The sequence below is a fragment of the Ochlerotatus camptorhynchus genome, unplaced genomic scaffold, assembly GCF_037179485.1.
Source record: "Ochlerotatus camptorhynchus isolate MF236.1 unplaced genomic scaffold, CSIRO-AGI_Acam_v1.1 ptg000025l, whole genome shotgun sequence".
Lineage (NCBI taxonomy): Eukaryota > Metazoa > Arthropoda > Insecta > Diptera > Culicidae > Ochlerotatus > Ochlerotatus camptorhynchus.
Genome location: NW_027040517.1, coordinates 1,508,611 through 1,523,895, shown reverse-complemented (window position 1 = coordinate 1,523,895; position 15,285 = coordinate 1,508,611). Strand labels below are relative to the sequence as shown.

At 37.4% G+C, this 15,285-nt stretch overlaps 2 protein-coding genes across 2 annotated transcripts in view; both read left to right on the top strand.

Moving 5' to 3' along the window:
• Positions 1-15,285, top strand: part of Helz (Helicase with zinc finger) — a 159,727-nt gene that overhangs the window by 44,399 nt on the left and 100,043 nt on the right. Inside the window, exon 2 of the mRNA XM_065229423.1 lies at positions 11,815-11,841. The gene's annotated coding sequence lies outside the window, so the exon portion shown is untranslated. The remainder of the gene's footprint in view (positions 1-11,814; positions 11,842-15,285) is intronic.
• On the top strand, positions 13,905-14,753 carry LOC135707689 (gametocyte-specific factor 1 homolog). The gene is made up of 2 exons (XM_065229549.1): positions 13,905-14,529; positions 14,602-14,753. Exons 1-2 carry the CDS (start codon positions 13,905-13,907, stop codon positions 14,751-14,753), a joined length of 777 nt encoding a protein of 258 aa, XP_065085621.1.

The following is a 15,285-nucleotide window of genomic DNA, read 5'->3' as shown; positions in this document are numbered from 1 at the left end:
ACTGTATTAATGATAATTAAAATGTCCTTTTTGGCAAGTAATATTACATCCACCTTGATCCACATTGTGAATAAGGGTGATTTGAAACAAATTCGCATTTTAGCCAGGGACCGTTCTAGAAGCCCTGAGAAGTCGGACAAAGTTTTGATAAGACAACTGGTATCTCGCCAACGAGAGTTACAGTTATGCTACCAAGTTTATTTGCAACATCTTATGCAACAACCTGGAATTTTTTATTTACACATTTCACTCCGAAAATTCTTATTACATTCCGACTTCACCGACATACAGGGTGCGTGACGAATTTTTGCAGTAAATGGCATATTTGAGAAAAATACACCAGTTAGTTATTCTAGCAATGAATTTTGTGCGATTTATTTTCTTTCGCAACATATGGAAGTTGTAAGTAAATTTATTCAAAAAAATTGCCTTCCCTTTCGACGACTGTAGTTAGACGCTTCCGGAAACTGCAGTATGCACGTTTTAAAATGTTTCGATCCATAGATGTCATCACTGCCTTGATTTTAGCTTTTAGCGACTTAAGTGTGGTGTGAGGGGTTCTATTGGTATCCCGTTGGACGACGCCCTATACAAAATAATCCAACGGATTGATATCGGGACTGCTTGGGGGCCAAATTTCTTCCTCCCAAATTTACGAAATATTTTCCGTAAGCCATTTCTGTGCTTTATTAGCAGTATGAGCAGGTGCTCCGTCTTATCACTTTCCCAAGCCTTTTTTAATATTATATACTGTTCTTTCAGACACATTTACCGACCGAATTATTTTTTTCATGCATACTCCGGCGCGCAACAAAGCGACAACGGCTGACAGATTGCTCTCTTGTTTCGACATCTTTACGTTTACTCAACATTGTTTGTTTAAATCTTACACCTAACAGTATAAGCTATCCAGTGCTGCCAAATATATCTAAATGATGATGCACAAGCATGAGAAATTACTATTTGAAATTTACTGCAAAAATTAGTCACGCACCCTGTACTTCCCCAAAAGTCCTTTTGGCTTCCTCTGGAAGCGTCTTCCAACTTACACGGGAAGTATTTTCAGAGTTCCCCTGCAATTTACTTTCAACTTTTCCCGACAGTTTCCTCCAACGTTTGCTCTGGGTAGGCTCATATATTTTCCCCAAGAAAATCCTCTATTGTGCGGTCATTTTTAATTAAAAAAAAAAGTTTTGCATGGTTTTTGTACAAAAAAACTGTTTCCCGGGAAGTCAAACTAGTTTCCCGGGAATCGGGAAATGATAACTTTGGTAAATTTGTCGGGTAGAAAACACTAGGTAGTGTGATTTCAAGGCCAAGAAAGTTGGAATTTGGCCAAATGTTTTCAGAAAATTATTTTTAACTCATGAAAATGAATACTCAATATCACAAAAACGGTCAAAAAGGTTTCGCATCTTGTTGCAGTACATGCCTGAAATGAGGAAACTCATCAATAATAATATTTTTTAATAATTACGGTGCACCGTGATTAGAAAAATTTATTTACAAACATTCATAACGGAAGAGGGATATAAAGGGTGTCCACGATGAAATTGCCACACACAAAATTGATTCGCAAAATTCGAGTTTTCATCCGATTGCCATCAAATTTTCAGGGATTGAAAAATAACTATTAAACTTCATTTTACCATTTTACTCGTATTTTATTTACAGTCCATACGCAAATGCCCGCACCTTGGCCTTAACCCCGGCCATAAGATTCTGCACAACCTGTGAATCAACCGTTTTTTGCATGTAAACCCATACTTTCTTCAGTTCCTCGACTGTCTTCACTACCTTAGGTCGTTTAAAAAGGTGCTGCTTCATAATCGCCCAGTACTTCTCGATGGGGCGGAGCTCCGGAGTGTTGGGAGGGTTGAACATTTTTGGCACGAAATTGACCTTATTGTCCGCATACCACTTCAGCACGTCCTTGGAGTAGTGGCATGAGGCCAAATCCGGCCAGAAGATTGTTGGGACGTTGTGGGCCTTCAGGAGAGGAAGCAGCCGCTTCTGGAGGCACTCTTTTATGTACACCTGTCCGTTCATCGTGTCCTGGGTCACGAAAGGTGCACTCCGCTTCCCGCACGTGCAGATGGCTTGCCAAACCAGGAATTTCTTCGCAAATTTGGACATCTTTTGAGTGCGGACATGCTCCGGAACGCTGAACTTATCCTTGGCCGTGAAAACAGGTTGCCGGGGATCTGTTTGAAGTCGGCCTTCACATATGTTTCGTGGTCCATGATGCAGCATTCAACTTTCGTCAGCATGTTGAGGTACAACTTCCTGGCACGGGTTTTGGCGGACTTGTTCTGCTTCTCGTCGCAATTAGGGGCCTTTTGTACCTTGAACGTTCGAAGCCCAGCCTTAGTTTTGGCCTTCTGGACAAAACTTTGGCTTAGGTGCAGCTTCTTAGCCACATCCCTAACGGAGGCGTTCGGATTTCGGTTGAAGGCCCCAACTACGCGGTTGTGATTTTTGGTGTTGTACGGAATACTTTTTCCTTCACTTCTGGGCTTCCGATCGGTGGTCAACCGTTCCTCGAACTGCTTAATCACTCGCGACACCGTGGAATTCGCGATTCCCAACGTTTTAGCGATGGAACGATGCGAGAGATCCTTGTTCTCGTGATGAATGCGCAAGATTTTATCACGCACGAGCTGTTCTTTCGACTCCATTTCCGCGAGTTTTGATCACAGGACTTTAAAACTTGCAGGATGTAAATAATGCACTATGAACTAAATCCACCCAAATTTTCATTAAATTCTACCCAACGGTTAAAAAGTTAGAGCAATTTCATAGTGTGGCAATTTCATCATGGACGCCCTTTAAATCTCTGAGAGACGACCGTTGTTTCCCATGATACTCCTGCAAAAAGACATCATTAGACACGGGTTGACAAAGGGTGAACAGGAACGGGTTGAATTTTCATCGTCTTGTGTTGTTGTGATGATCCATATTTAGCACAAATGGAACATTGTTGAATGCAGTCTTTTATTTAGCTGTTCTGGCAGGGCAACATAGGTTAGTTCTGGCCAACTTCATAGTTGATTCTATTCTGAAACTTTTTTTCTTTGATTTGTTTTCCGTCGATCTTATTTTCCGTGCTGAGCACCAAAGCTACCGACGCCAGGGAGGCAGCTCCCACACCTGGACCCTACTTATAGACCCATCAACTCATGAACCGGGGACCAACGGCTTTACTTCCCTTCCGAATTAAGGTGTGATCAGAGACGTTATACCTCAGAACATCCCGACTGTACGCTTGCCACTACACCACCGGCGCCGCTTATTCTGAATCATATATGAAGTTTGACAATGAGCGATCGTCAAAGGGATGCAGGAACCACCACATCTAATTTTTTCATACTTAGATTGTCCAGAATCCCCCTTTGCATTTACTGCATTGTTTCGAATCCCCCTTGGACTGCCATGAATCATCCTAAATATTGAGTGAAATCCACCCTGGGATTGCCCGGAATCTCCCCTGGGATAGTTCATATTTGGACTGTCCGAAGTCTCCTTTGATATTTTTAGTAAGCCGCACTGGGATTATCTGAAATCCCCCCTAGGCTTGTTCAAAATCTCTACTGACACTGTCATAAATCCTCATCAATCTTCCATCGATTTTTAGGGACAGCTTCCTTTTTTTTGCAATTGCCCTTCCTTTGCCAAAAGATCTTCCCGTTTAAACATTGCAAGCGCGCCGTTTAAAATTTTGTTGAAAAACGTAAATAAGCTTTGCTTGACAGTTTCGGTTGCTATGCGTATTTGATGTTGAGCAACACGAGTTACTCACAGTTACTCAAAATTAATTCCAAATTTACTCATGATCCAAAGCTGTCTTTGCCCTAGTAGTTTACTATCGATTCTAATGGATAACTCATTTCTGGAAAAAAAAAAACCCATATGGGAGAATTATACTTTTATGGGCATTGGTCATCTTTTGCAATATGCCTCTTTGGAAAATGTCCTATTAGCAGAATCAAAACTTCATTTGAATCAGTTTCTCTTCGTATTGGATTGAATGATTAGAACATTAGCAGAACTAAATTGTTACTTTTTTACCTTACACTTTTTTAACAATTTTGACAAGCTGTGTCGTGTTTGAAAGATAGATCGAAGTCATGGATTGCATTGACGGTAATTTTGATTCATTTTGATATAACTAAAATGAATTTTATTACTATCTTTTGACATACCTTATAAATCATGTATATGCTATAAACAAATATAATTTGTTGAGCATACTAGACAGCCAATCTCAGATGAACGCGATCTGCGAATAATATAAAAAAATAGTATCCAGTTTTCATATCACTCCAAGTCCAGTACACTCAATCCCAAAACATTTTGGTACTGTCTGTTCCGTTCATGACATGACATTTAAGTATCCCCACAAAAAAAATCGATATCCCAAATAATTGTACGTACTTCGATGCACATTCCACTTGAGCGAACATGGTTGCAGCATTTTCACATTATCCACCCTTGCTCTCGGAAAAACGCTCAAACGACCAATACCTCCAACCCTTAAACCCAGCAGCAGCACACCCACTCTCGCCGGAAACATGTACGCGTTCAATTTCCGAAAACAGGAGCTCCTTTGATGATTCTCTCGGAACATAATTATAATTTAACGCGAATTTCGAAATAAAGTGATCCCGAACAATATCGCCCCTTTGGTCACATGAATGGATACATACACACTTCCTCCTCGATGTACGCAAATTTTCGCGACATGATGTCCATTTATCCCTCATCCTTTCATCCTTTCCAACATTTGCAGTTCCGCACGTCTATATATTGGTATTTATATGTAGGTAGATAGGTATGTACAAGAGAATCGAGACTGGGAAGGCGAACAGATGCACAGCGAAATCGTTCATGTGAGCCGGGTGGCGGATGACCCTTCCTCCCGACACGTGCAACGTACCATGATGAACATGATCTCACTCTGCTTTGGTGGACCTTGCAAAGGAATAATTAAAAGAATCACACAATTTTATCAGAAACAATGCACATAAATTTAAATCAATCAAATACAACGTTTATCGAGCTTTATGGTGCAAAGTTTACATTCAATTTGACCATTCTTAAGGTTATCTCCTCGTTAGTATGCTGTTTTTTTGTGATTTATCCATCTGTCATGTGTGTCAAAAATAATCAATTTTCGCGTAAATAATAAAACGCACGTTTAAGCGCATTTAAACAATTGTGCGTTGTTGTAGGGTATATTGGAGAAACCTAATTACTATAAACTATTGTTTACACGAAGCTATTACGCACTTTTCGGTTTCAGCATTAAAATCCTAACCACCCGCTCGGGGGTGTTATATACTTTTAATCATCACTCTCTCTCTCTCTCTTTCAGTGGTGTATTAAGGTAGCGAACGACTTCTGCATAAGCTGGTATTTCCATCATATAAGTAGAAACGTCAAATATATCAATGATTTCAACATGAACGATTCAATTATACGGTTGCTACGATGGTTGAATCTTGGGATTAGATTTTAAACAATATGTTAACAATTTGTGACTCTTTATCAAATCCAACGGTACGCATGGAAAGGTGAATAAATTTAGAAGTCAGAAACATTACATTCTTTGTTCAAACCCGTTTGAAAAAGAGAGGTAAAGTGCGGGTTGTGATTAGTATGACGGAAATTCAATCTCAACCCTATACTCTACCATTCTCTTCAAAATGATTCTCAAAATGATTCTCATCTCCCAGTCTCTACATACATTTTGAACTGCTCGGCAAACACGACAAGAAACGATTTTGTAGCCACGTTTTTAACGAAAGCGAACGTCCAATGTTACTTAGGACCTAATCCATTGTTCGGTTTGGTAATAATAATATAGGGTGTAGTACTACTTTGGCATATGCGTCCCATTTCCGTTATGTGCCTCAAAAACAATGAATACAAATATCCACATCAAACATGTATGGAATAGATTCTTTAATCACGAGTTAAATTACGGTTAATGTAAAACAAATTCTACGGCGAATTACCGATTTAAGGGGGCATATTAAAGAGGCTGAATCCAGAAAGAAACGAAACGACAAAATTGGAACAATCGGTCATCTGTCGAAAGCTTGGAAAAAGTAATTCCAATCGAGCAGACAACTTGCCAAACGGATGAGAGTCGCCTTTTTACCTAATTCTGTTTATATGACGAATTAGTGCCGCATCCTATGCATGGTTCTCTAATTAAAATAGCTATAAAAGAAAGCTTAACGACGTGCTCGGGGTATCATCCAAACCATTTGTGGGATAGTTTACCCATCCGGGATAAAGCTCGTTTATGGTATTTGTTTATTAGGGTTGCCATATATACAGAGAGAGAGAAGGGTTAGTATTTTCCATTTAATTCCACTACTTTATTTGCTTATCCTTGACAGATACGCGTATTTCGTCTACAATGTGCAGACGAAATACGCGTATCTGTCAAGGATAAGCAAATAAAGTAGTGGAATTAAATGGAAAATACTAATCCTTCTCTCTCTCATTATACAGGTATTCCACTAAGACGCCCACATTCATCAGGGTTCATATATACAGATTATTTTGTATTTTACAGATTTGCTGGATCATTTCAGAAACCGCAAAACGGGGTATCTTTGATAATGCGGGTAGCTTTGAAAGTATAATGTAAAGATTAAATTTACTCACTGCGCTTTTTCCAAATGAGAAACATTGGTTCCATATTGCAGCCGTTGATATCGTATATAGTTTTTATATAGTATGTGTAACATATTAAAAAAAAAAATTTTTTGAAAAAGCACTCAAACCATCACTTATGAAATGTATTTCCGATATAGCCATCACAAACTCAATGTTGTATTCTTATTGCTTATGATGTTTTCTGATTATATACTCATTCAAAGTTTCATATTTAAAGAACTAAATTGTTTGTGTTTCACCCATTTTTTTCTATCATCGAGCATTATCAAAGCAACCCCAAATCAAAAAACTGAAGTTCGGTCACAAAACTAAAAAAAATACTGCAAATGCTTTAATTTTCGTTAAACATAGTACTAACGAACTGACTCTTGGATCCTCAGTACTTGTTTTAAAAATATAAAATTTAAAAAACATTCATTGCTGTAAACATTATTTAGAATATACTTTAAAAAACTATCAATGTTACCCCGTTTTCGGTGTACATATTTAGACTTCATGTTCTGAAAAATTACTATGTTGCTCAAACAAATATTAGTGCAAGATTCTTCTCTTTCAAACATTTTAAAATATCGAAATGTCAGAAAGTGTCAAGTGCAATTGTTTTTATATAATAAATACATTAAATACATTATACATTATATACAATATATAAATAAGAAGTATATTTAATTTAAAATGTTTTTTTTTTCCACCAGGAAAATTCCAAATAAAAATTATTTTGCGAAAGCATTTTTCGTAACCTTTGCTCAACAAGTGATACAGATTTTTTGCATCAAAATACAAATTTTTGCATCAAAATACAGATTTATAGATGTTTTTTTCATATAAAATACAGACTTAAATGTGGCAACCCTAATTCTATCGAATTTCTTGAGTTGGAAGAAACCGGAATAACAATTAGCACCACCATGATGCACACGTCGTTAGTTCAATTTCCAACAAATGTGCACAATAGATACGACCTTACCTATCCTAGTTAGTAAAGACAATGCTACAACGCCAAAACACACAGGAGGAGGCGGGTTAAAATCCTAGTCGGACTAGGACTTGACTTCCCTGGAAATACGAATGCAAAATCATAATCATAGAAATCTCACAATTAACAACTATGGAAGTGCTTAAAAACAGAAAATTGAAGACAGGTGTGAAGATCAAGTTGGAACTCTAGAGCCACGATGAAGATAGAAGATACAGTGCAGTAGGGAAAATGACGATCAAAATAAAAGGCGACTTATGTCCAAATAACAAATTTTGTATTATGAATATTTCTGACTGGAACGAAAATTAGGATAATTAGGACCAAATGGCAAACGAGGTGACTAAAAATATCAATAAAAGATTCATTTTAAAAAAATCTTACGAATTTAGATAAAACTCACTTTGAACATTCATAAATCTAATTTGGTACACGCTACAGAGCACTGTCAAGATTTCTTTTTACAACATTATGCCGCTGTTCCCGGTTTTGATCAAATTATCGATTATCAGTATAGTATCGGACTTATTTGGTTGAGTGCGTAAGAAGTTAGAACTATTTTTATAAAAACGCCTTTTCTCAAACAAAATATTTATCTAAATTGATTGATGAGCGTTTTAGTAGAATAATTGTATACCTTTTTCGTCGATTTTTCCTTTTAATTCTACTACTTTTGTACCACTAATTCACTTTCACTAATTCACTTTCACTAATTCACTTTCACTAATTCACTTCCACTATTACTTTGAACTATAACAGATACGTATTTCGTTTACTACTTGTCTATGACTATACACTGAAGAAGTTTGCAAGCAGTAAATGAAATACGTATCTGTTATAGTTCAAAGTAATAGTGAAAGTGAATTAGTGAAAGAAATTAGTGAAAGAGAAAGTGAAACAAAAGTAGTAGAATTAAAAGGAAAAATCGACGAAACAGGTATAACATATTTATCTTGAAAGTTAATGACACAAACTCGGAGGTGGCTGACCCGCTGTGAGTGCAACTGATTCCACATGGTTCCCGATGTTCCATCATCCCAAGTAGCCGTCATCCTATATGAGGCAAACGTATATTGACGGACGACGAAAGCAATGGCCACTTGCAAGCTTTTCCGCGGAAGTAACGAAAAGTCCCTATCAAAATTGAATAATATAAAACCAGCTTAAGGGTTTCACCGTTACTTTTTGATTTATCCTATATGACCCACAACAATATGATATGGTTTCCGAGACAGCTGCGCGACATTCCTCTATCGGTTCCTAGGTGAGCCTTTGAAAACAAAATGATCTGTCTTGCCAACCTCAGGATCAGAGCCTTGATCATCATCTGGGAGAAGGTCAAAGGTGTTCCACGAAGAGCGAGGTTTGAAAGACCGCTTAAGTTTTATCCCTGCTGTTTGCATCTTGAAAAATCAACGAGAGCATGCGAACTTCCCAAACATTTTAGAGAGGTAGGACAAGAACTCTTCTTATATTTTTCCATACACATATCGCACCGTAATTTCTTTTTTTCCATATAAAACTGCAGTGTGCCCATTTTCATGCAGTTCATTGTCGGGTGGATACCAATGTGGGTCGACAATGACGGTTTATTTCTAATAATTATTCTCGCTATAATCAATTTATTTAAAATTCATTAATTAGTCTACTTTAATTTTCTTTAAAATTTAATGCCACTTATTTTAATTATCAATTTTTCAACACGCTAATCACGTTTTTTAGTTAATTACAATAGACATTCATAAATAATCTCTTCAAAACATTTATTCAAGATTCAAAATTAGAAAATACACCATTTTTTTAACCTTTTACACTATTTTATTTTTGATTTTTCAAGACGATTCTTGCACTATTAATGTACTACTTTCCATAGATTTTCAACTTTAACTTTCAGTCTTCTTTACTTGGCGGTCCAAAAGGGAAATACTAAATAGATCTCTCTGACCAACCAACAAAATTCAAGTTCCTTCATTTCTGTTCGCTCTTTGGTCATAGATGGGTTTCGGTTCTAACTAGATCAGAATTCCCCATAATTACATTTTCGAAGTCATCAGTCATCAATTTTGGTTTTGTACCCTTTCAGTATGAGTCTCACCACTTCCCCCCATCTAGCATTAACCATCAAAACAAATAAAATAAATTGATTCGAGCACTTACTTAAATGTTACCTATCGGTCAGGTGTAACCAACTCTTACGCTTCTTATATGAAACGATCGATTGGCAATTTCAGGATGTCCTATTCCAAAAATATTGAATAGAGTTCTATGGGAAAGGAAAGGAAGGAATGTTCGAACTTTTCCCATAATACGACCCATCAAGTGGCGCACAACGGTCTCGACCACTGTTTGACGATTTTATCCCACCAATTTTTCATCTGAGCTGCCGTTTTGATGACTGTACCTTTTGCCTTCAGTTTCCTTTTCATAATTGCCCAGTAGTTTTCAATGGGCCTTTATTGGGGACAATTAGGCGGATTGAGGGTTTTTGGAACAAAATGGACTCCGTTGTCATTGTACTATTGTTGTACTTCCCGGCTATAGGGCCAACTAGCAAGATCCGGCAAAAATGTCAGCGCACCATAACGTGACTGGATGAAGGGCAGAATTCGCTTCTGGAGACATTCGGTTTTGTAAACCTCCGAGTTCATCATTTTCTCAGCGTCTTCCGGGCGCAGCTGCAAATTTCGTGCCAGATCATATTTTTTGTGTGAAATTATCCGCAAAAACCATTTTGAATCTGCCAGGGTCACATCCTCGAGCCTTCGCCTTGTAAAATGTTGGTCCTGGAAGCTGTCCGAAGCAGGCCTTTACATAGGTTTCATCATCCATAAGTATGAACCCACCGGTCTTGGTCAGCAGGTTGTCATACAGCTTTCTAGCATGGGTTCTAGTTACTGTATTCTGATTGAATGATCGATTTGGTTGATTACTCAAATCACGATCGGACTTACCTGGGTTGCTTCTGATGGACCTCACGACCTTTTCATGGAGCTGACGGTTGGTAGTTCCACTCCGGCGTTTATTTTGAGGCTTCCGATTCGTCGTCAAGGTTCCCGTGTAATTTTTGAGTACGCGCCATACAGTGTTTCTAGGATAATTAAAAACTTTAGCCATCTTGGAAGCAGACCACGATGGATTTTTCAGGTGACTGCGCACGATTTTTTTTTCTACACTCCTCTTTCTCCTCTCCAAAACAAGAGCGTTTTATGAACTGAAAAAATACACTACAATACACTGCTGTCAACAAATAGACGTCTAAAACTTCCAAAAACGTTCACTAGGAGCGCTTAAATAAGCAAAAGAGTTTGTTCCATTACTAAGTGGGCCATGGTTTACAAATCTTTAAATACTTCATGATGGTGTGAAGGGGATAAAGAAACCCCATGAGTGTGCTCAAAACTTGGCGAACAACGTAATGCACTCACTTGAGGCCGTTGGTCCTCGGTTCATGAGTTTATTGGTCGATATGTAGGGTCTGGAGCTGATAGGTAGGTGTAGGAGCTGCCTCCCTGGCGTCGGTAGCATTGGTACTCAGTACGGAAAACTGATCAGCGGAAAACAAATCAAAGGAAAAAAATATTCATAAGCATAAATTTTAAGACATTTATCATTGATCTTTTTTTTTTTTTTTTTGTTGCTTCAGGCTAAGACCATGGCTGGTCCATCTCGCCGATCATTGATCTTTAACCATCATAAGCATAACAATGAGAGAATTGATTGAGGTCAATGATTACCAATGAATTTCTGTAATGTTCATAAATAGAAATGTTGGTTAATCATTATTAATATAATAGCAAAAAAAAAATTGCTACCATACGTTAAACTTTAAATATACTATGTGAATGGAAGCAATTTTTAATGAAAATTATTTGAAATTTATAAAACTGAAAAATGATTTTGCCGGAAAATGAGACAAGATAATTGATTTATTGAAATGGCTGGTACATCTGATCACTCCCAACATTGACGATTTGATTGATGAAATATATGTCCTTCATCTTTCGGTACTATAGCACATCTGATATGTACTACAAATAGTAGTCATTTTCAACATTACTGTTTGTCACTCTAAAGTGGGGCAAAATTCACACCGCGAATTGTATACACCTAACCAAATTAATCACCTAATTTATTGTTTATCTTTACAGTTCCTCCAAAAACACGCCAATAAATGAGTAAGTATTATACGTCTGATCAAAATTGTATTGATTTAAGAATGATTCAATTATCTTTGAATTCGCTTCACAAATCTTTCTCATGTGATTACTGATCTTGGACAACATTTCTCGTGTTGAGGATTTTGACATGAATATTTATAGATTTGCTTTACGCTCTGTTTTCAAAGTATAATTCTATCGTTAGCGCTTGTATTAAGCACCCAGTATATTGTTCGTATGTATATGTTACTGTGATGCATGAAATACTCTCCCTGAGTAGTCCACCTACGCAGCATTGCTTCTTTATTTGCTTTTGTTATTTGCATGCAATCAGACGACAAACGTGTCATTGACTTTTGAAGCTCTGACAAGTTCAATAAACAATTTAAAAATACAGTTTTCCTCCAAAATACATCATAATTTAATACTCGTAGCATTGCTCTTCGGTACATACGATGTGCGTAAATTGTTTATTTACAATTCTACTCACAACAGCAACGTCCTTGTTGTTCGTCAGTGCGTCGTCAGTGCACAGATGTTTACTTGTAAACCCAATTCAGAATGCAAAAATAAAGAAATGGGTTCACACCCAGCCGCTTGTTCTGTGAATCCGGTCACAACGGCACCGAATGGATATTATTTTTCTCCACTTTCAGTTCAAGATCCGAATAAAAATGTTGATCCCATGCACGTTTTCAAAGCAAATACGATCATCATCCATCAGTTGGGGTTGAAAATCCGGACCAAGGTTAACATTTCTCGTAGAGAGAAAGCCCCGCCAACCTGGGAGCATCTTTATACACTGAGTTTTTTTAACGCAGTTTTTTTATAACCATGCTACGTTTGAAACTACTATTTTTGTGTAAACCATTTGGTTTGGGCATATTTAACTATTTATAAGTTTTGACACAAATTAAGAAACTTACAAAAAATAAAGGAAATACCGTAAGGTCGCCATGCACCGTTCACGTAACCTCCATTCACCACTCACTGTATAATTATGATTATCATTTTTTTCTTACTTACACATTAGGGCTCATGCATTAATTATGTCACGCTAAATCGAGCAAAAAATTACCCCCCCCCCTATCGTGACGTTTTACTTATACCTAATGCATTGCTTGTCACAAAATCTTAGACCCCCCCCCCCCCTTGAGCGTGATATAATATATGCATCAACCCTTATAGCATTATGATTAACGATTCTACTGGTAATTATTGAAATTATGTTATTGGTATTTGTTGTAATTGTATGTAAATAATGATACAGTACACACTTCTTCTCGTTTTTTTTCGCTGAGATTCCAACAACCTAGTGATTCTGCAATTAATTTTGCTGAGATTCAGTAAAACAATTTCTGAGACTCAGCTAACAAATAACATTTTGCTAAGATATCAGCTAACAAACAGATATTTTGCAGAGATATCAGCTAACAAACAGATATTTTGCAGAGATATCAGCAAAAGCAAATGCCGAGGTAATCGGCTTTTGGAAGATTTTACCGAGCTAGATCAAGTGTGTACTCGTTCGATTTTGACAACAAAACCACAAAATCGTTCTTTTTTCACGGGGTTCAATTTTGGCACCGTGTCAAAATCAAACGGATTTTGAAAATAATGTATTTTTGCTCCTTGTGATTAAAGTTTTTAATAAATGATTAATTATTAATAACGTATTATATAATATGTCATAAAGATGTCCAAATGTGGTCCAAAATCGACGAAGTCATAAATTAAATTTCAAAATAAAACCGTTTGATTTTGGCACTAAATTATCGAGCTTGCTAAAATTCCAAAATTTAACGGATACTGTAATACATTTGCATTGAGCGGTGAATGCCGACCTTACGTCACCACAAAATTTTACGTATGGTAGATATCTTGATCAAAATATTTATAAATATACCTGAGCTGACATTGACAGGTACCTGACCACAAACTGACTTTTACCTCATTAAATATTTCCGTACCTATTGTGTTCGTTTATACCTATGGTTCACATATAACCTCTGCAAAGCAGATATTAAATTCAGTACAAAATCGAAACGTGTTCATCTGTTGAAAGTTAGTCAAGTGCCAAAATGTCTCATTTCGAAGAACTGCTGCAATGTCCATACAATCGCTCACACCGCATTCTGCCTCATGCAATGCAGCGACATCTATTCAAGTGTAGGAAAAATAATCATTCAACAAAGCTAGTATGCTGTCCATTCAACACGATCCACCGCGTACCAGGGCCGGAACTGAAGTTACATATAGACAACTGTGACGATCGTGCAACGTTCGAGCTGTACAAATACTGCATATCGAGTTATGCGTCCAACAACAGTAAGGATTATAAAGACGAAGAACCTGAGCTGATCTATCATCATGCTATCCCTACAGAAGGGACGGGCAAAACCCTTTTAGAGGAAGACGAATGCTGGGACAATTCAAATGTTCCTACATACAATCCACAGCAGTATTGCAAAACTGCTAAAGTCATCCGCAAGGCAACCCTTATGAAGCCGTCGGATAAGCAAAAGTTTCATCACGAAGAACAACGAAGGCACAAACAACTAGAAAATGTGTCGGAAAAGAACAACAACAACATGAATTACGACAAACCCTCCTTCATGGGCTATCGTGGTTCTGTTCCGGAGTCGAAATATTACAACGGGGAGCCGCTCAAGGCTCCTGGGAAAACTCTACAAGATGATGACGAGTGTTGGGATGATTCCAATGTGCCTGCCTACAACCCTCAAGAATATTGCAAGAATGCGAGAGTTATTCGGAAAGCTACTCTCATGAAACCATCGCAGAAAAAAGAATTTTATTACCAGGAAAACCAACGTTTGAGAGATCTTGATAGCAACTCGCATCCAGTTAAGAATGATGTCGATGAGATCAGTGCCAAATTTACGCGGAATATGAATATTAAGTGCAAATAAATTGTAAACAAGAAAATTGTAACTATTCTAAAAATTGTAGAAAATACACTTACCATGAAGTAATCTGAAAAATAAAATTTTATTTTGTTTTTATAGTTTCAGCGGCTAGGGGTAGAAAAATAGAACCACTCACTACTAGAAAGTGTTCTCTCCAAATTACAAATCATCTCTTCGCCGTAACAACACTCCTTCTCTTACCCAAGTATCCCGAGTACCCATAATGATGCATAAGGCCAACGTGAAAGATATGTATCCTGGAGCAAATCATCATTGGTACATACTCGTTTTTGAGATATATGGCATAACGATGAAGGCGCAAATGGACTTACGCTCACATATTGGCCTATCTTTTTTTTTTCCTCTGTTCGGGACATAGAATCACTGCGACTAGTAATCTGATCTATTGTATTATGTCCCGTGTCCTTAGTTTACCGATTCTAATTGAAAGGTCCCGCTATTTATATCCTTCGAAGATTGAGAGCACCCTCCAAAAGCACGCCCCTTTGTCAGTCAAAATTTCATTCCTTGGCAT